Source organism: Pygoscelis adeliae, unplaced genomic scaffold (genome assembly GCF_000699105.1).
Source record: "Pygoscelis adeliae isolate BGI_AS28 unplaced genomic scaffold, ASM69910v1 Scaffold178, whole genome shotgun sequence".
In the NCBI taxonomy this organism is placed as follows: Eukaryota; Metazoa; Chordata; class Aves; order Sphenisciformes; family Spheniscidae; genus Pygoscelis; species Pygoscelis adeliae.
Genome location: NW_008825323.1, coordinates 1,472,653 through 1,492,956, shown reverse-complemented (window position 1 = coordinate 1,492,956; position 20,304 = coordinate 1,472,653). Strand labels below are relative to the sequence as shown.

Genomic DNA, 20,304 nt, shown 5'->3' with positions numbered 1-20,304 from the left:
ATGATCTAACTGACATATCAGCCTGTTGAACAGATCTAATCGAACAAATATGAGATACGATAAAACATTCAGCTCATGAAGTGTTAAAAAGCAAAAATCAAGATGCTTTTCTGGACAACAGACTACATCAGATAAACTTGATTTAATTCTTTCATGAGGTTACACGTTTGGTTTATAAATGCACTTGGAAACTTTTGACACTATTTGAATTACCTAGCGGGATGCAACACAAGGAAAGCAAATTTGTAAAACCTACTACACACCTACCACACTCACTGGCTAGATCTTAATTCTGCAGAAAAGAATTTGGAAATTACTGTGGATCACATTAAGCAGAATATGAGTCATAACTTTATGCTGCTGCAAAGATGTAGAAGTCATACTCCAACGTATGAATGGCAGTATATATTGCAAAACATATGAAGTAACCGTACTGCTCTAGTCAGCATTACCAAAACCTCAGTGGCAAGCTGTGTCTGGTTTTGGCACATTACAAAAGCATGAACTGAAGGAAGAAAGTTCACAGTAGAGCTGTGAAGGCTACCAGAGGTCTTGTAAATGCGTTCCACTCAGGAAGACTGAAAAAAAAAAAGTTTTGATTTGTTTTGTTTGGGTGTTTGTTTGTTTTTTTTTTTTCCTAAAGGGACATGTATTGGCAAACTACAACTGGGCAAAGGAACTAGCAATCTACGAGTAGGCAAAAAAAAAAAGAATAATACTTCCTCCATGTTGTAATACATTTTTCTTACTGGAAAACACAAGCTGAGGGGCTTAAACGATACCAAGATTGCCTGATGGCTATCAGAGTAGTCACAGAAGGGATTAGATGTATGCAGCTGATCCACAAAGATCAGGGCTAGGTCCCTTAAAAGAGGATCCAGACACAAACTAGTAAGGTACTTTCAAGCCCAGAAATTAATGCTTGGGGAAAAAAATATAAAAATACCTAAAGCACATGCCTTAAAATGAAAGCTGTCAGGCAGCTCTTTTTTCTCTGTTTGAACCATTCTTTCCAATGAAGCCCCCGTGGTTTAATTCTAATGTAGATAAAGCCTTCTCTTCTGGTGAACACTTGTTAAACATTTCCTAGGCAATCCACAGAGTCAATCCCAAAATAGGAAACAGAGAAGATCAGCTGAGTTTTCTTTTTTCCACTGTAGATAATTTCTTAGTTCTACTCCTTTTCCTTCCTTGCCTTGCCTCGCCTTTCCGTTCTCCTTTCCTTCTCCCCTTCCTTTCTCCCTTTACCTTTCACTTCCCTTCCCTTCGTTATCAATAACTGCAAACTATGCACATCCACAGGATAACTGCACACATCCAGAGAAAATGCCTAGCATCTATTTTATTTACATCCTACTTGGTATTTGACTAGGATGTTGCCTCCCAATGTCCCTGATGATAAGCAAGCTCATTTATACCCATAATCAGCTAAAATACTGCACAATCCAAACTGCATAATAGAATAAGTCATCCTTCAGATGCACAAGGGTGAGAACCACATGTTTAGCTCCAGTCTAACAATGCAGTTTTTACTTTATCCAGTACCCAAAATAACATTTACCAAAACCTTTGCTTTCACTGCTAATATGTCCTTCATCCTGCTACTGGTCAGAGAATCTCTCTCTAAAAATATGTGTAAGACACAAACAAGATAATTTTAAAACAACCCATCAGCAAAGGTATTTATATTTTTTTCTTTTGCAAAGGGCAAAGTGCATTGCAGTACAATACAGCATCCCAAGCATTACATTTTTTTCCTAAGCCTTCAGAAAACAACCATTGGTTTCAGCTGTGCTCTGAGTAATAACATGGCATGCAAACGATAGTATTGAGTAATGCTTCTATCATCTATACATACTAAGCATGGGCTATAAAGATTACAATTTCCATTTGCAGCGCAGAATGAAAACTTTGTGATGTAAAATGATTTTTACAAGGCTGTTGAGGATGTCAGTGCCAGATCAAAAAGCACAATGCAGGAGATAGCAGCTGTCAGGACAGTGCTTAGACAATCAGGCCTCTGCCTCTATGGATGCATTTACATGCAAGTACAGCTTGAAACAACATTTTTCAACCGAACGTTGGTCCAATGTTGGCACAATACATCTGTTTGGTTAAGTGAAAAGGAAAAACAAGGATCTAGGAAGAATTCCCATCCTCATTCAATATTGACTTAGTTGGGGACATCCGCACCAGCAAATGCAGATCTAGGGATCTATGGTCAAGCATGGATCCTCTTACCATCCAAAATGCCTAACTCTGTTTTGCATGACTTCAACTAGGTGATTTCAAAACAATGTCCAGGCAGAGGCAGACTGAGTCAAAAAAGTCATTATTGATGAAACTACAGCAGATTTTACTCCTTCCATCCTCTACAGTCTATCAACATTGCTCCAACTCTACTCCAGGCCTTAGGGCCCATGTGCCATCCATGAGAGCATACCATACGTACCCTCAGTTTTGTGTTATAAAAACACTCCCTGGTTGCTGTCAACATAACTCTCATGTTGTTTCAGATACTCTGAATTGAAAAAACCCACACGAAGCAATACATTTTATTGCTATGAAGACTCTTTGAAGAGACCAAGTGCTATGTAGTTTTGGCTGGGGGAGGGATTTCAAACAAATGTGAATGAGAACCAGTCTGTGTCACTTAACCTTTGGGCCAGGTATCAGTCCTTGGAGTTCTTTTATTTGACATGAATGTTTGGAATTTGAGGTGTCATTTTATAATTTAGAACGTTTTCAAAGGTGACAAGCAGTAACCTCCTCAAGTCTAGGAGGTCTACTGAAATAGCTGATTTTGGGTGATGGTGGATACCTACAGTTGGAGAGAAGCAGGCTCCTTTACAGTATTTCAAGTTGGTCCTGAAAATTTGGAACCAACACCAGTTTGGTTTTTTTTCTTTGTTTTGGCTTACAGTGGTAAGATCAAACTTCTACAGAAAACCCAACAATGATTAAGAGAATGTATCTTCTTACAGTTTTATTACAGTGTTTATGCATAACCTAAAATAATTTATATTGAAATACTGATTCATTGCACTAAGTTCATACTGTGATAGTCATATTTCAGTAGTTAAAATAATAAAATATATAAATGAAGGCCTAAACATAAACTGGTCTTTCTGCAAATTTGGATGTCATAATTTCCCAGCTAGCAGAAGTGAATGCTTATGCCTCTGCTGTTTCAGAAACTGAGAGTGGTGTTTGAGCATCTTTGTGTGAAGCAGAAAACTCCAGCAACTATAGAAAAAAAAGAAGTCATAATAAAATAATGTACTGCAGCTGCATAACGACCTGCATTAAGAGGAAGCAACAGTTTCAATTCTTTTAAAAATATATTATTATTACATAATGATGATGATGATAGTAATAATGATGATGATTATGATAATAACATTGTTTTTCTAAATGCTACACATCCCTCACCAAAAAGTGTAAAAACATGATTTGATAAAAACAAACATCTGGCTTCCAGCATCACTACACAAGGCCATGGATGCCTTCATAAAAATAAGACTCAAAAGGCTGTGGCAGCTGTACTGAAGCTGAGCATTAACAGTCAGAAGCAGTCTGCATTTCTAACAGCTCATTATTCATAATAACCTCAGGCCCACGGCAAGTTTTAAAAGAAGAAGTGACATGGCTTGGGTAAATCGAACACTGGAAGGGAAGCACAGTGGTATCGTGACTCAGGAAGGCACAATATGTCCCCTTTCATGATTCAGTCCTTCAGAAATCTTTGTATGAGCACACCGAGCAAGGACCTTCCCTCCAACTAAGCTGATTTTTCTACAGGACTGAGCAGGGAAGAACAATTTCACACCGGTCAGTGTAAATTATGGCCACTCTAAATTACAGGGTACTCTAAATTACACCTGGCAGGCCAGAGAGGTTGTTCAAGTCGTGGAGGCCGACTGAAATGTGACATGGCTTGATATTTTGATGACTCTCTGATATGCAAGGGTTTCTTTTAGCAAGAGGTTCCCCTCAGGAAATAGATGCTTTTTTTGTCTGCTCTGCAACAAGAGAGTAGCTCAAAATAACCAGGAGAGAGCTATCTGATTTATATTTGCATTGGGTAACTCCAATAAACGGCCTTATGGTAAGGTGAAAGCAGCACTGGTTTATACCTGAGTCAAAGGGTGTTGCTGGAGCTTTCAAAGAGTCTTGACGCAGCCCACATCCCGCTGACATCACCTTGGCAGGATGTGGTTGCCCACCAGCTCTCCTATATTCTTTGGAAAATCCCTGCCACTTTTTTTTTTTTTAATGACTTGCAAAAAACCTGCATGCTTCACCCATGTTGGCCAAATTTCATGGGCTGTATCAAATTTTAAACTGCACTCTGATTTCCTTAAATCGAGTTGCAGTTCAGTACTATAAAATAGCTCAAATTTTGGTTTTATTAGAAAAAAACTTGGAAATGTATTTGTTACACACTGGTAATTTCTAACTAGACAGTTTAAGATTTTAAAGTGATATTTACATATGTACATGCTCTTACTAGAAATATTTTGCTATTTCTTTCCATAAAACAGTATAGCCAGCTGCGAGAATGGGGTCCTAAATGCAAGTAATTGGGTGCTAAATACAGAGTCTATTGAAATTAAAGGGTACATGATGATTACAGAAGTTTTTAAAAAACTGACACTGCTGGAGTTACATTTTACAAAGAAAAAAATTTTCTAATATTAGTGGGTTCCAGTCCCGAAGAATAATCTGTTATGTGTAAAGCACCTCTGAAATTTAAGATGACAGACACAACAGTTGTAAATATCACACTTCTCTCTGCATGATACCTATCTGAAGCTATTTAAATATCAGTTCCTGTTGCTTCTAGTTCTGAAAAAAATCCTTTTTGTAATTTACAAAGTAAATTTGCTGAAAATTTATAAGCTTTCTACCAGTAAGATAAGACATTTAGGAAAGCTAAGAAAATGTCAGGTAAAACAAATTAGAAATGTAAAAAATGCACCAGCGTTTATAAAGATTTCTTATTTTTAACTTAAACAATACAGTGCTTGCTGAACTTCGGTGCACTTCGTGAGCACTTGCTCACGTCGGTGCTGTTACTGGTAAGTGAAGAACACTAATATAAATAAATGTTCTTGCTGATAAGTGAACCACAGACAACCCTTCCTGATATTACTGAAGGTTTTTTTTTAAAACTTTGTGTCAGTTCTCACCTCCAAACAATGCAGCCAGAGAATCTCCAGCTCTGGATGTTAACAGAGGCTTTTGCAATATGTGGAGTTTTGTTTGTTTGGGGTTTTCAGGGTGGGTTTTTTTCCCCCCCTGCTTTGCAAACATACGCAGCTTTCAGTACAGCCTGTGCAGGACACCACGCAGAGCGGAAACTCGTGGTGTTACTGCTCTGGAGGAAGTACCAGTTTCTTTCCTCACAAGCAGTCTGAAAAACCTAAATTTGTGAGCCTGCAGAGCGGCGAGCCTGCACCCCCCATGCCCCTTATCGAAAGCGCTGCATCTGCCTTTCCCAGGTGGTGAAACAGCAGATATGCACCCAGCTGCCTGCGAGGCCACCCAGCAAAGCCCGGCTCTTGGCTGCGGGCGCTGCTGCAGAGCAAACGCCGAGGGCAATGCCCGAGGAGCTCAGGTCCCCTCCGGCAGCGGTCCCACAGCACGCAGGCCACCTCCGGCAAGGGGCAAGGTTGGCACCACTTCCACGTCTGTTAGCTCCGGGATGACAAACTGCCACTTGTTGAAGGCTGAGCGTTACTGGCTCCAGCAGCTGTTTATTAACAGGGTTTTACAAGGCTGTGCTTTGTTAGCCAGCATCGGCATGCTGCAGAAACAGACTTTGAGATAAGCTGCTTCTTGCAGCTGAGTGTCCCGAAGCCAGTGCAGCTCCCCAGGGGAGATGGGGCACCTAGCAAAGACGTGGAACAGCCCCTGCGCAAACACTGAGCCTCTGCCCCAAAAATACCTGTCTGGTTGGAGCTACAAGTTCATCTTACGCTTTTGAGCACCTTTGCAAGAAATCTTATTCTCTGTATGTTGTGCAAGTTCTTCATAAACCCATGGCCACGATGTTCCACCAGCTGTTTCACAAGTTATCCTACATTTAGATGTGGTCTTGATCCATGGTGACAACTACACAAATTTTGATGTCAAAACGTAAACGATGCCTGGTTCAATTTGCCCTACTTACCTAAGTGATGTGATGCAAGAACTGGAATCAGGGCAAAAACACTTTTCACCCTATAATTTCAGCAAAACAGTTGCTTGAGAAAGGTTGTAGAGACCTATGGAATTATTTTGGAAAAAAATTTAAAAGGCGACTGCTTTCTCTATAGCTGCAGCTCAAAGATTACTCCACAATGTTACTTTTGCTTTTGTTTAATCACTTTACCTCAAAAGGAAACAGGGGATTTTCTCTGGACCACGAACATCATCTGTTTATCGGTCAAAGCAAGCAAATCTCAGATGAACCATAAAAGCTGCTCCACAGAGCCCAGTACAGCTGTGAAACACGTCACCCACTTGTACAAGTACCTTTTGAGACTTCTGTAATCAAATACTGCTGCCCAAAGCATAATGCAGCTAGCTGACCCCCTTTGATTCAGTGCTGTACTTGGCCTCCGTCACCTCATTGGGATGATGGGAAAATGAACAAGCCAAGAAATCTCTCACTGCCCATACTACTGCTGTGGATATTGTTTGGTATGAACGAAAATTAAAGCTGCGTTTGTGTTTGATGAATTTCCATCAGTTTATATCTCATGCAGATTAGCTCAGAGACAGGCCCATACCTTTTATTTCATATACAATTCAACATGGGGAAATTAATTCTTTTACTGGTTTTAAGTCTCAAATGAAATGCAAACTGTTTATTAAACAGTTTTTCTGGATTTTATGAGTGATAATGTGGCAGTCAACCCCTTGGCATTATTTAGTTTTCTTTTAGTTTCTTTACGCAGCAAAAGAAAGAGAAAAGAAAGTGAGGGGAAGAGGAGAAAAAAGGAGGGGAAAAAGGTAATGAAAACAGACCATTTTTGTTAAGAAATGTAAACTCAGAAAGCAGCAGAACTTACAATTGCCGGAAATCAAGCCAAGGCTTGCTCATTCATGTTTACATTTGGACAGATTGTCCCAACAATTTTTTGAAAGACAACTCTACATCAGTAGGAATTGCTGCTAGAAATTTGACCCTATCACCTTTACTCACATGTCAAAATTCATTATGAGTAGCACCACATTCATTAATGGAGGTACTCGCAGAGTAACTACCAACAATAGAAAACAGTGGGGAAAATCCAGTCTACCATGAACAAAGAATGAAGAAGTGCCAAGATGCTGTTTTGAAACAGCAAAGAACAGGATCTTCAGAAGATTCAGTATGAGTCAGTGTGCTCAACAACAGTCTTGTCAATAAACCAGACCTACTGCATAATAAAGCAAAAAACAATTTCCTTGTTTGTCTCTACTGCTACTGTTACTGTAGAGCTAAACAGTTGTGAAAAGGGGAAAAATAAAATGCCTAAGCAATGCTTTTCTATAATAAGGACCCAAATGTCATCTGCTGTTGTTTTAGAACATGGCCCACTGTTTCAGTCTTCTCATTATACCATCCTCTGGAAATTTCTCTGAACAATTTTATACCTACTTTTTTCCCCCTCTTTTTTTCCCCTCCTGTGAAAGAGAATACTAAGGAAGCAGCAATTACCAAAGGAGAAGCAGCAAGGACCTAGCAGAAGCACTGTGTTAATGCAGTTTAGACTTCCAAGGCACTGGAAGCTCTGGAGTCCCCAGGCAGATCATGCCAGAAGCCCCAGAAGACTTGCAGCCCTCAGCATTTGACCAGGAAAATAAGCTGGTAGAAACCTGCTTAAAATATGTTGGAGCAGAGTTCTTGCTAACACTGCAATTTTAAAATTATAGAATGAGTTCTGTGTCTGATTTTAGTTAATTCTCTTGCTCCTGTTTACATCTAAGGCTTCTTTCCCACGTGCATCACTCGTTATCAATGGCTTTGAAACAATGATCTATTATTATGGTTATTTTCTGGGTTTTGACTATTTAATAATTGTTACATTATCTCACATTCAAGAGCACTAGCTTTTAGGGAAGGCAGTCCTAATTAAAGTACTTTTTCTACTAATTCTTTAAACCAAGGATTTTAATATAAGTCTAGCTGAAAAAGGGGATGTTTCCATGTGCAAACTGTCAAACATAAATGAGGCTCATGTTCACAGTCCTGCTCTTTGGCATGAAGAATAACAAAATGTCATGAAAAGTTTTTTTCCCCACTTCAAAACAGTATTTAGCGTGTAGACTTTTTTTCATCTGCATGTTTTGTTGTAACATAATAAACGTCCAAGATAAGCACACACCACAACTTCTTCTTCTGCAGCCTCACTATTAGACATACTGATTCTGTGTAAGCCATACTGACAACTAAATTTAATACTGCTAATACAAATCAATCCGCTAAAGCTGCATTCCTTTTTCTCAGACATACCTTAGCACAGTTCGGTGGGATACACTTTTAATTACTGGTGCTGTTACATAGCACAGACAAGAGTGCCTTCCAAAGCGCAGCTCACTGCACTAATTACAGTCAATGTCCATGTACTTCACGCAACTAAAATGTGAACACAAAATCGACCTACTGCAGAACAGTGCTGTGGTAAAGTTAGAAAAAAACCCTTATTTTCTTTCTACTCTTTTTAGGAAGATCAAATACAAGAGGTTAGATTTACATACTTATTATAAACAGCATGTCAGTGTCAATGAAGTGGTCGGAGCCAGTTTCTGGTATTGATCTCACTATTGCTTATTTTAGCATTTCCTGCTGTATTCTACCGTATCAGATGAAGGCTTTTCTAAACTGTTAGAAAACAGATAGACTGAGAATGAGTTTTTTTAGTAGCAGTAGGCGGTATTCTGCTAATTAAAGATCATAAAGTAGGAGGGACTATCTTGCTAATTTCTTACACAACCTGAAAGGAAATATGAAGCTTTTAAAAGCTGTCAGTGGCAGGGATGCAAGCCTTCATCCTGCAGCTGTTCTCTGTTACTCTTGCCATAGTACTATGCAGGCTTCAGAGAATTCTCTGGAGTTTTGCTTGGGCACAAAAATCCCCTCATCTGAAGCTGTTTGAAGGACCAGGCCCCAAGGTCATTTGTGGGTGCAGCTTTCACCTGTAACAACCTATCCTTGCAATCCTTTAAAACTAACTTGATTTGTCAGAACTTAACATTGGTTGGGAATATTACCTTAATAACAAATATTTTCCTCTACTCACTTTTCAAAATTCTGTCACTCAAATCAGCCAGAATTTATCTTTCTTTATTTTAATGCTTTAAAACCACAACACAGCGATTATGTCTGTTTCTGATGTGCTAACATTTGCTTAACATTAACAGTAAATATTTGCCAAGATATAAAAAGCATTCAACCCCCTGCCCCCACCCCCAACTATTTTCCTCCACTGAAAACATATGCTGGTAATGAGGGATAAATAAAAGGTAATTAAAGCCATCACATTTAGCAGCGAGTTATTTTTAAATAATCCTTAGCAGTGGGTAGCACATTAGGCAGCTTCACTGGAAATAATGGAGGAGTTCAGAAAATAAAGCTCAAGTACAGAATACAAAAAGGCCAAACTTTGTATTCTCTTAACTGTTGCTATACGTCAGGGAAATTGGGTAATTTGCCCAGTACATATATATCTCTCTCTATATATATATGGGAATGTCTACATTGTCGTGCAGTGTAGACATAACCCAAGTAGCTCTGGTTCATCAGAAACGTTTTTCTTACAGTAGTACAGAGCTCAGCACGGGCTAATTTACCCTGCTGAGAAGGGCAAAAGAGTGAATGGTGAGAAATCAGCCAGTGAAAAACGCAGGCTTTTTCCCCCCGCTGCTTCAGCTGAGTGGTTTGCACAGCATTCAGCCTCACATCCAGATGTCCAAGCATCATTCTGCACTGAGCCCTAGCAACAGCGGTCTGCAAAAGCTTTGAAATCCTAGGTGATTTGCCAGCAAACTGAGGCGAAAGGAGGTGGAGAAAATTGGGATAACAGGAAGCGCAAGCTGGAGGGAGAGTACCACACAAGGAGACACTTCCAAGTCCACGCAGAATATAAAGCAAGGCTCAGGCATTAGGGGATGGGAATTCCACATCCATTTGTCACAGAAACCTCTTCCTCTTAGCACGTCTGACAGTTCAATTAAAATCCCTGAATGCTTTTTCTGGCTATTCTTAGCTATTTCCTTAGCTATTCCTGCCTGTAAAAGTCTGGTGTTTCAAGCATGTTGTTCTAAGATTCAGGACTAAATTTAACGCTTTTGAAGTAATATGGGAAGGGGGACATAAGAGACTTCATCCAAATACTTAGACAGACATTAGCTTGCTCAAGCTAAAAAATTCCTGTTACTGGTAGTGGCACAAGTCCTTAGGTTTAAGAAAGCAGGGCTCCATTTTAGGGAACAGCTAGCAAGCCAGGGATCCGTGCCCAGAACTCGTGCCAGCAGTGAAAGAGTCATCCACCTTGGTGAGACCTGTCCAGTATTTTGTCTGACTGGGTTAAGTGTCAGTGCACCAGCCTGGCAGGTGTTCAGTTAGAGAGAAAGCATGACTCCATCTGTAACAAATAATTAAGGTTTATGGGGTCCTCCTTATAAGTGCAGCCAGTAAATAATTAGAAGTTGCAGGGGCTGTAGTCCTTGAAATAAAACTTAATGAAAAGTAGTGTCTGGAAAGGTGCTTCAGGAAGATTTTATCCTTACAACAGCATCAAAACAAATGAACCTTGGAGAAGTACTTAGACAACACATCACGAATTATTATGTGTTATGTTTTTGTTCAGGTTGAGCCCTGATCTTAGACTGTCCCCATCCTCCCACCTACCCCTGTGAGTTAAAACTTCTTTATTTAAGAAATCTTTGGTGGGCCTTATCGTTCAAACTTCCAGTCCTGGCAAGGCTTTAAAGTAAACATTTCTCGTCACGCGCAACTTTTACATACTTTGTATAACACCAAATATACAAGCAGGGCATAATCATTTACAGGTTTGTGCTTCTTTCAAGCCTTCCACTTCTTCACTGCACTCTCAAGTGATGTGAACCCTGCTACCCTGCTAGCATTTGTGGTTCACCACATGAAAGTGTCTTTGGAAGTGTACACTATCTCTATTTTTGTGCATTGTACAGCTCTCAGCATACAAGTGTTAAATAAACCAACAATTAAGACTCAGTATCTCAGAGCATGAGTTATCTCCATGCTTCTATTTTATCACTAGTTTGGGTTACAACCCAGCAGGGCATGACTCGCTCAAGGAAACTGAGCGTTCAGACAGCAACTGCACTGCTTGTTTTGTCTGAAATCCAGGTCTGACTTCCTCTCATGTGAGGATACACAAAGTGCCCTTGACCCATTGCTATGCACCTGGTACTGGAACGCATTTTCTGTGAATTTTCTTTTCCAGATAATGTTGGCCACGGCTCCTAGACATTAATTTGTGCCCCATGCCGTGCCCATGTGTAAGAGCTTGATTCAGAGAAACTGCAATGTGAGTAACAGGAGTAGTCGTAACTCAGTCACAGGAAGAAGTTCATCATTTCCAGCTTTCTGTAGCCTTGTGTTCTCCTGTCCCCTGGATGTGGCTGCATAGTCACAGATCCAGTGACTGCTGGAAAAATCTCTGCCTTGGTCTAGACTGTAGAGGAGATAGAAGTGTTTGTTTTACTCTAGAAAGGAATTTTGCTGGACAATCTTTTTTCATTATTTCTCATAGATATCATTATGGCAGATGATGTGATACAAAGAAGATATATTTGTGAGAACGTTTAGCTTGGCCTTTTTCTGCTGTGAGATGTTATCATATCGCTATCACTGAAACCACATACACGGATACTTCTATAATTTTAAAGTATTGCAGTGGTTCATGTGGTTCTTCTGTGCTCAGTTTATTTGCCACAGGGGATTTTAAAGAGGAAAACGAATGAATTACGTGGGACCTCCTGAGAGGTGAGATCATTCTTCCCTTGGGCAAATAAATGATCTTGCTAAAAAAGAGACACTTCCAGAAACCGGAGGGATAGGCAGAGGGAAAAGAGCTCTAAAAAGTGCAAGGAGCAGACAGCCATGTCTCAGAAATGACCAAAAAAACCATTCTGGGAACTACAGGAAACTATACAGTTTGCTTTAATTAAAAAAGATAGGCTAAAGCTTGACAAAAGCCATGCTTGAAAACCAGCTTGACCAGCTTTTGCAAGGACACAGTGGGCAGGGAGATACTTGTTTATAAACTTTTAAATTTGTATTCTGTCATGTCTAATCACTTCCCGTTTTCTCCTTTTCAAAGGTTACTTGTTTTAGTTTATACTCTAATAAAAACAGTCCTTTGGCCTTCTTAGGGGAGTTCAGTTTCAAGAAGAAGATCTAGTCAGACTCAAAGCTTAAAGCTAAGAGAACTTCCCAAGTTTATAAAAAACATACTTTAATGCTATTGTAGGTAAGAGTTTTCAAACCACCCAAGTGAGTTAAAAGTTCAAGCTCCTCTGAGCTGTAATTCTGGCCCATTTTAGAGTAGTACCTTTTTTTTATAACTTCTATTATAGCTCTGGACAATCTCTTGGGTACAAGTCCAGTGAATGTAGCATAATTAACCTCTAAACTCATGTTTGTGAACAAAAACTGATACTTGTAATTAAATAATTCTGGCCTCTGATCTTAGAAACAGATGAGTTAAGGCAAAACCCTATGAATGGGTGTGGTTCCACTGACTTCAAAGGTTATTGAAATTTTTACTTGTATGCAAGTGTGGACAACTAAATTTTCAGGATTATGTGAGAAATTAGAATGCTACTTTATTGTCAAGGATTCCCATTTTAGAAGTTCTTTTGCTTGCTTCTTTGTTTTGTAAGTGTAAGAGAGTTATAAAGTGTCATGCACCCAAACCCAGCTTCTTCCATAAAAGATGATTGATTTGTTGCTAGTCTCAAGTCGTTCACCAGTTTGAGGTTTTATATCTATACCCGCATTGGTTTCCAGAACTGTCTGCAGTCTGTAAATCACCTGTGATGCAATCCCTCTAAAGATACATGGTAGACATATATTGCTGACGTTTTTCTTCACAGTAACCATCAATGAGACTGGGATGAAACTGGTGGGAGCTAGATTTTATGTAATTCTTCACATTTCTCTCCTCACCTCTCCATTGCACTTTACATCTCTCTTGGCCAATATCTACAGTTTCAATTTGCCTTCATATGTTTTCCACCATACCACGTGAACTGTGTCTTTGTACTTTAAGAGACCTATTAGAAATACACTACTCACTTTAAACGTATTGCTAAGATTAAACTCACTTTGAGAACATTAGCTAAAAGATTTTCAGAAATGAGGCCATGACTGATTAGCTATATATACCAGGACAACAGCAAATGCTGAACTGTCTGAAGTTTGGGAACCACAGTGAGCTTTAGAATTTGATTTTAAGCTGAACTCTTGTCTTGTGAACTCATCTGTTCATAAGTTTTTCTTATTCAATAGGAAAAAGTCTTCTCAAATGGAGAAGAAAGGTGTTAAAGTGTGCAAGGGCATTAACAATTCCTGTGAAGAAACACAAATTATGGGTTCGGTTTATAATCCTGAAAGAGACAATCAGATAGGAGATAAGAAAAAAAAACAATTTTAAGAGAAAGGTTATCCTGAGGTTTCTACTTATGTCACAACACAAAGTCACGGTGACATTCAATGTAATAAGAAATGACAAAAGGAAATACTTTTCTAAAACAGCACGTACCTAAACAGTAGAATTTATGTCCTCAGATATTTTAGACAGAGATATTTTAGACAGAGATTGCAGCAAATTCAAACAAGGGTTGGAAAATTGTCTGTATGACATAAAGACTCAGAAATATAGAAGGATAACATTTTTTTTTAGAGTGATTTTAAACCATCTAGTTCAGAGCTTAATTCAAATTTCAGTTATTAGCCACTTGAAAGGAGCTGGCACCTGCCTCTTATCACTAAAAAACACTAATGTCTCAGCCATCATGGCAATTCTTAAGCAAGGATATACATTTTAGAGCATGGTTACTAGAGAGCAGGGTAGACAATATACTTGAAATTTAGAGACACATTAGAGATTTCATTTGCAAACATTGACAAACCTTCATGTAAGACTTTTACCATAACACAAAAAGTAAAAAACAGGATAGACGGCAAATGCCTATCTAAGTCCCTTCTACAAGGGGCATTGTCCCTGCCCACGGCAGGGGGGTTGGACTAGATGACCTTTAGAGGTCCCTTCCAACCCAAACTATTCTATGATTCTACAAGTCAGCTGCACACAGAGAATGCCCCCACTTTGAAGTTTCATGACATGATTGAGCCAGCACTTATTACACACAGAAATTAAGCAGAGGTGCAGTTATAGACACCTGCATCTGAAATAACTTGTTATTCTTTTTTAAAAGAAGACAAGAGAACTAATGCATATTTTTAAGAGGGGATCAAATCTTATTACTTTCCTTAGTAAAGGTATTGTATCAGATATTCATAGAACCTCCACATTTTTCTTTACAGCTATCCAGATAGACTGCTCTTCCACCATTCAAACCCATCCTAGGCAAATACCCATCTTACTACTTCTTGCATTCAAGTATGCTGATATGCCTTTCATTGCCAACTTTTCGAGTCCTATTCAAACAGCCTTTCACCTCCAGCTGAGCAATAGGGAAATTAGCAAAGGGAGGAGTAAAAGAGCCCTTTCTCGGCAGTTAGCTCTTTCACACATCATTGAGCTATGATCTGAAAAAAATTGTGCTACTTGGTGGCATTGATACAGCAAATTTACCAGTATCATAAAAAAATTCACATAATGCCAAAGAGTGCACTGTTCATGCCATACATAAAATCCACGAATTATGAAAATAATCACCAATATGTATACTACTGTTATCACCATAGCAGCCTGCTAATTTATACTGTGACATGTTATGGGAGTTATTGTACAAAATATATGCATTTCTGTGTAGAATTTGTCATATCTGAAGGATGACCTTGTCATAATACTTCTTTTGAAGTACAAAATCCAACACAGCTCAAATAATTTTTTGTTCAGTACAAGAATAAAATGAAGTTGGTTCAGCATAGCCATCCTGTTGGCTATTAATTGTGCCCATGGCATTCTGGTTAGGAACAAAACAGTTGGTCAGACACCACAGTAATGCAAAAATCAGTTGCCTGAAGGAGGTATCACTTAGGAGAGAGCTGAGATAACAGGCTTCACTGCTTTTATTACTTTAACCACTCTTCCAGCTCTCACATAGAATGAGGTCCTTACCTGCACACCATTGTTCTCAAACTATTTCTGAGGCTGATTCTGAAGTTAGTATGTAATGACCTTGACTTTGGAAATCTCCTTGTTACTTTTTCCACTACTACATCCTGGTTTGGAGAAAACAAACCAAGTGATGTAGTTCAATCTGTCCTCTTCCCTACATTCTGGCTTTGAAAGTCCTTTTTGTATATTTAAGAGCAACTTTTAAAGTGTTTTTCAAATTAGGAATTAGCATCAATGCTATTTATGAAAATCCTTGCAGATATCTCCTTACAATGTTCACATTGACTGAGCTGGAATAAGCGGCACACTCACTAAGCTTGGGATGATTTCTGGCATTTGCCCACTTTAATAAGATGCTGGAAAAGTTTTATATTTGATCTGGGGAAATGAGTTGGACGAGTAATTTTCCTCCACTTAATAATTTTATCAGGATGTAGGGATTTTTCCTTGTTTTTGAAAGAATAAGACATGGACATCAAAAGAAAACAACTGTGAAACTGTGGTTCACTGCATAATGATACCATCAGCCTATTGCACTGTCTGATTGCAATCAGAAGACTTGATTATGCTACACACATTTCTTGTGTTTACTATGCATAGAGAAGCATTTTACCATGAAGAAAAATACAACACTCTTGTTCACCATGTTCTGCGAATAAATATCTATGTGTATGGGATGGTATAGATCCATGCAGCACTCCCTGATGTAGTGTGAATATCGGAAATGGTCTGCTATTGTGGACCTCAGATACCCTTTTGAGTTGAGAGGTGGTGTCTATTAATGTGGGACTAAACCTTGGCTAACAAGGCTAGACCGCTTGTAGTACCCAGTGTAGCTCATGTAGATCTAAATCAGGTATCCCTGCTTATCATGCACTGTACACATATATATGTATATACAAGTAATATTTATAAGTGCACATATATATGTATACGCATATACTCAAACAAACAGATATTGAATTCCAGTATCTACTTCTCACAGTAATTCCCTTTGTATGACAAAAAAACGCTGTACTGAATTTTGTTCAGTTATAATGGAATGATGCACACTGTATCTTCCTCTTTTATTAAAGACAGATGGATATTCTCCTGGTTTGGGTCCACTCTGCAAGCATCCTCATAAGAAGTTTTCATAAAAATAATTTGTACATTCTTCTATTATTTTAAAAAGAAATTGTGTGTTTACTCTTTCCTGTGCATGAAGTATGTAATTATGACACAAAGTGAATAAGCATAATAGCCTCATATCCTAGAATAGATATTATCATAGATCAGCTTTGCCAGAAAAGGGGCCAGAATAAAAGAGGTAGGGAAGGAGAACAAAAATATTTATGTATCTTTCCACTTGAATGTCTCAAGTTCTATGAAGATGTATTGTTTTAATTAGGACAGTTTTCTGAGGTCATACATAGCTTTGAAAGGGCTGTGTTAATTATTGGCATTACAGCAATGCTCAAACTGGGAACAGTTTGGAATATAACATATTCCGTATTCCAAGAGAAACACTTCAGGAAAGATATTTGACATGTTAATGTAGCAACATTGTTTAGCAGAGAATATATTTAATAATCTAAGAGACGGGGGGGTTAAGGCTTGGTTTCATGTTGTGTTTTTTTTAAACACAGAAATTAAATGGAAGAAAAACACACTCTTCTGCTCACTTCTGCAGCAGTAGCCATTTCTATCCTTTACCCTGGAATTGCACAGACTCAGAAAAGAATAAATAATTTACCCACAAAGCAGACATGGTCGAGCTGGCTCTGCCAATGCTCAGCCCAGGATGGAGCTGTGGAGAAACTGTAGCAAAGCCCAATTGGACGGAAAGTGCTGCATTGCATATGGGCGACATGCTTGCTTCATCTCCACCAAATGAGGAATCCCCCTGCCCCTTACTGCATTTGGCGGTATGCATGTCCCCTTCTCTATGTGCAAGCAAATTAAATATAAAACAATATAGAGAGTACAATAGCTAGCTCATGCTTTTTTAAAGGAAAACTTACAGATCACTGTAGACGAGGCCATAAATCTGTGCTGTGCTGTGATGATAGATTCCTCTCAGGATAATTAAAAGCAGGATCACAACAAAAGCTGGAAGCCCCCAACTCAAAAGGAAGTAAAGCAGATAGCGCCGCTCTGTGTGTTCATCATTCATCACCAGGACGTACCAGAAATTAACAGCCTGAAGAATAATGCAGAATATTAATCAGTAGACTTTGTGGATGATTAGCTATCCCAAAAACCAAATCATTCTGAAACTCACAATACAGCATATTTCTGTCCCAGCATATATGTATATACAAACATTTTTTGACATAAATATTTTGTTCTCATTTTCTTCTCTTAAGTAATCAAAAGAGACTGATTATAGAAGAAGGATGCTTATTTATATAACTGTTAGAATTGGAATCAGACTATCAGAGAGGAAGGACACCCTGTTTAGTAGAAAACAGTATTTTTGCAGTGCAAAAATAGCTTTGTGGTACAAAAGTAGCTTGCTTCTTGGATTTCCATACCTTCACAGAAAAGACTGACAACTAATGTTGCTAAATCTGATCTGTATTGAATCTTTTATAGAATTGATAAGAGTTTGATAAAAAAATGCAAAAAAGTGAATGTAAATTCACATGCATCTCTACACCAATGTGTCTTGTGATCAACTCATCACCGAATGGCATAACTAAGAATTTAAAACCATATATGAATCAAAATGAAGAAGTGGAATAGTTGAAATCTCTTGAAAGTAGTGGTAGTATGAGTAAGGAAACACTTCAAGTAAAATAAAATGCTTGGAGTTTTGCTTGGATCTTTGCATGTGCTTTAAGAGGTTAAGAGTAAAAACGCTTTCCTATGTACTGAGCATTTTTTATGCAAACCTACACACGTTACTACTTTCTAATAAACACCTAAACTATCCACAATAAAAACATGTTTTGCAAAATATTTCTTCACTTCCTCTACTTCAAACATATTATACCAGCTACAGCTCTGCATGTTATATAATTATTTCTGGCCTTTTACATGGGGTGAATAAAGGATTAATTTTGTCTTTTTCTGTCTAGAGGGCATCTAAGTCAAGCTTGTGCCTCTAGCCTGTCTTGACAAGTCAATGGAGAGAGGACAGACATCTTCAGACACTCATTGATCCTTACCCAATCATACTCATCTCTCTCCATTGTCCACACAGGGATTTCATACAATAATGTTGATTTATATGCTTAATTTGCAGCTGTCTATTGTTAGGATAGGTCAAATCCCTATACAGTGACAAGACAATCGCAAAGTGATTATTTATGTTCGTGAAATTTTGCGGATTCCCATCAGCCAAGGGTTCGTCTACCAGTTTGTTCAGGCAGACTGAATTTTCACAATCAAGTACTTAATTAGTGGTTTGTGGATTCCTTATGTAAGTCTCATCAGTTAATTATCATTACAGGTTTTATTTTGTGATTTATATAGCATGAATATACAATACTTCATAAAGTACATTGCATATGCTAACTTGTTTTCAAAAAAAATTATTAGTTTAGTAAGCATTTGAAATGGTCCCTTAGAGAATTACATTTTATAAATATGTCCAGTGTATGTAGTTGTATCAATTATATAGTAATTATTATGGCCTTTTATATTTTCATTTGGTGATTGGTGCTATGTGAACAAAGGCAAAGTTTATTTTCCTTAAAAGAACACAGGAAAATCCTACCACATCATTCTAACTGTCCTGTGTAGGTTGAAAGAACACAGAAGAACTATTAATTCCATGTTGAACATTCACAGGAAGAAAACATTAAACAGATGAAAATTGGTATTTGGAAAAAAAATCCACAGTTTGTGGAAAGATTTGGTTTTTATCATACAGTGTCCTTTGATCTTTTAACTTTTACATGGGATTGAAAACCCATTCAAGATTCTGTTTGTCACCTTATGCCAATAAACATTCTTCAAAATTACATGCCCTTGTAGTCCTGACTCGGCTGTGCTTCACTGCGAGCATTTCCAGACAGCAAAATCCTTGAACTGATTTATGCCATTATGCTCAGGGATTGTTGGTTCTACTAATTCTGACAATCTGGTGAACATTGTTCTCACTCATCCAGCTGAGACTGCTGTCTAACAAATCGTACCTCATGTCCTTGCTCTGTGTTTGCTTAGCCATATTTACCTATCTCACCTCATTTATCACAGAAGAACACTTTAACACCAGTGCTGCTGCAAAGATGTAAACGGGTTTGGATAGTTCACTATTTCCTGCACAGTGACATTTCTATCTTGAAATAAGTTTTCGTCTTCAACCCCTTTTGATGTTCAAAAATTTAATCAATGAAATACAAATAGTGGACCTAATTTTAGCAAATCCTTTCCTGTTGCCATGCTACAACAATAACCAGTTCTACAGAAGAATAAAATGTACAGTCCATTTCCCAGGTGCTCAGGTAGAAGAACAAATGTACAAGTTGTGATTGTTCTGATGTAGAATGCAAAACAATTATGAATTCAAAAAACACTCTAATGAGACAATGCGAACTTCAGTGAAGCTTTTTTCTTTTAGAATGAGACAATTAATTGAGATTACCTAAATTGAATTGGGGTGCTTTTGTTTATTTCTTTATTTATTCAGTCATTTATCTTTAGTGATAATCTGTGGATATCTGGTAAATATTAGCTGCAAAATACTTTAAATAAAGTCTTTCCCAACTCAGTGAGAAAACTTCTATTTCCCTTCTTCCTTCTTTTTAGGAATGGCCACAGCTTTCATTTTCAGAATGGTTGCATGCTTTCATATAATTCCTTTTTCAAAGCTCTTAAGTAGTCCATAAATCATTCTTAAAAATAAGCATTAAACTTATTGTAAGATAAGTACTTGTTTTACAAGTCTGCAATGAATTTATAGAAAATTTAAGGTGCCATTAAATCCACAAAGGAAGAGGATTCAGGTATGGGTGACAGCACGCTCATGACATTCACTCTGGTTTGCTTA

General features: G+C 38.1%; 1 protein-coding gene across 1 annotated transcript in view; it reads right to left on the bottom strand.

The window, feature by feature from the left end:
• Window positions 1–20,304, bottom strand: part of GPR98 (G protein-coupled receptor 98) — a 289,750-nt gene that overhangs the window by 69,820 nt on the left and 199,626 nt on the right. The window contains exon 84 of the mRNA XM_009330315.1: window positions 17,330–17,508. Within this exon, the coding sequence (XP_009328590.1) occupies window positions 17,330–17,508 (179 nt within the window). The remainder of the gene's footprint in view (window positions 1–17,329; window positions 17,509–20,304) is intronic.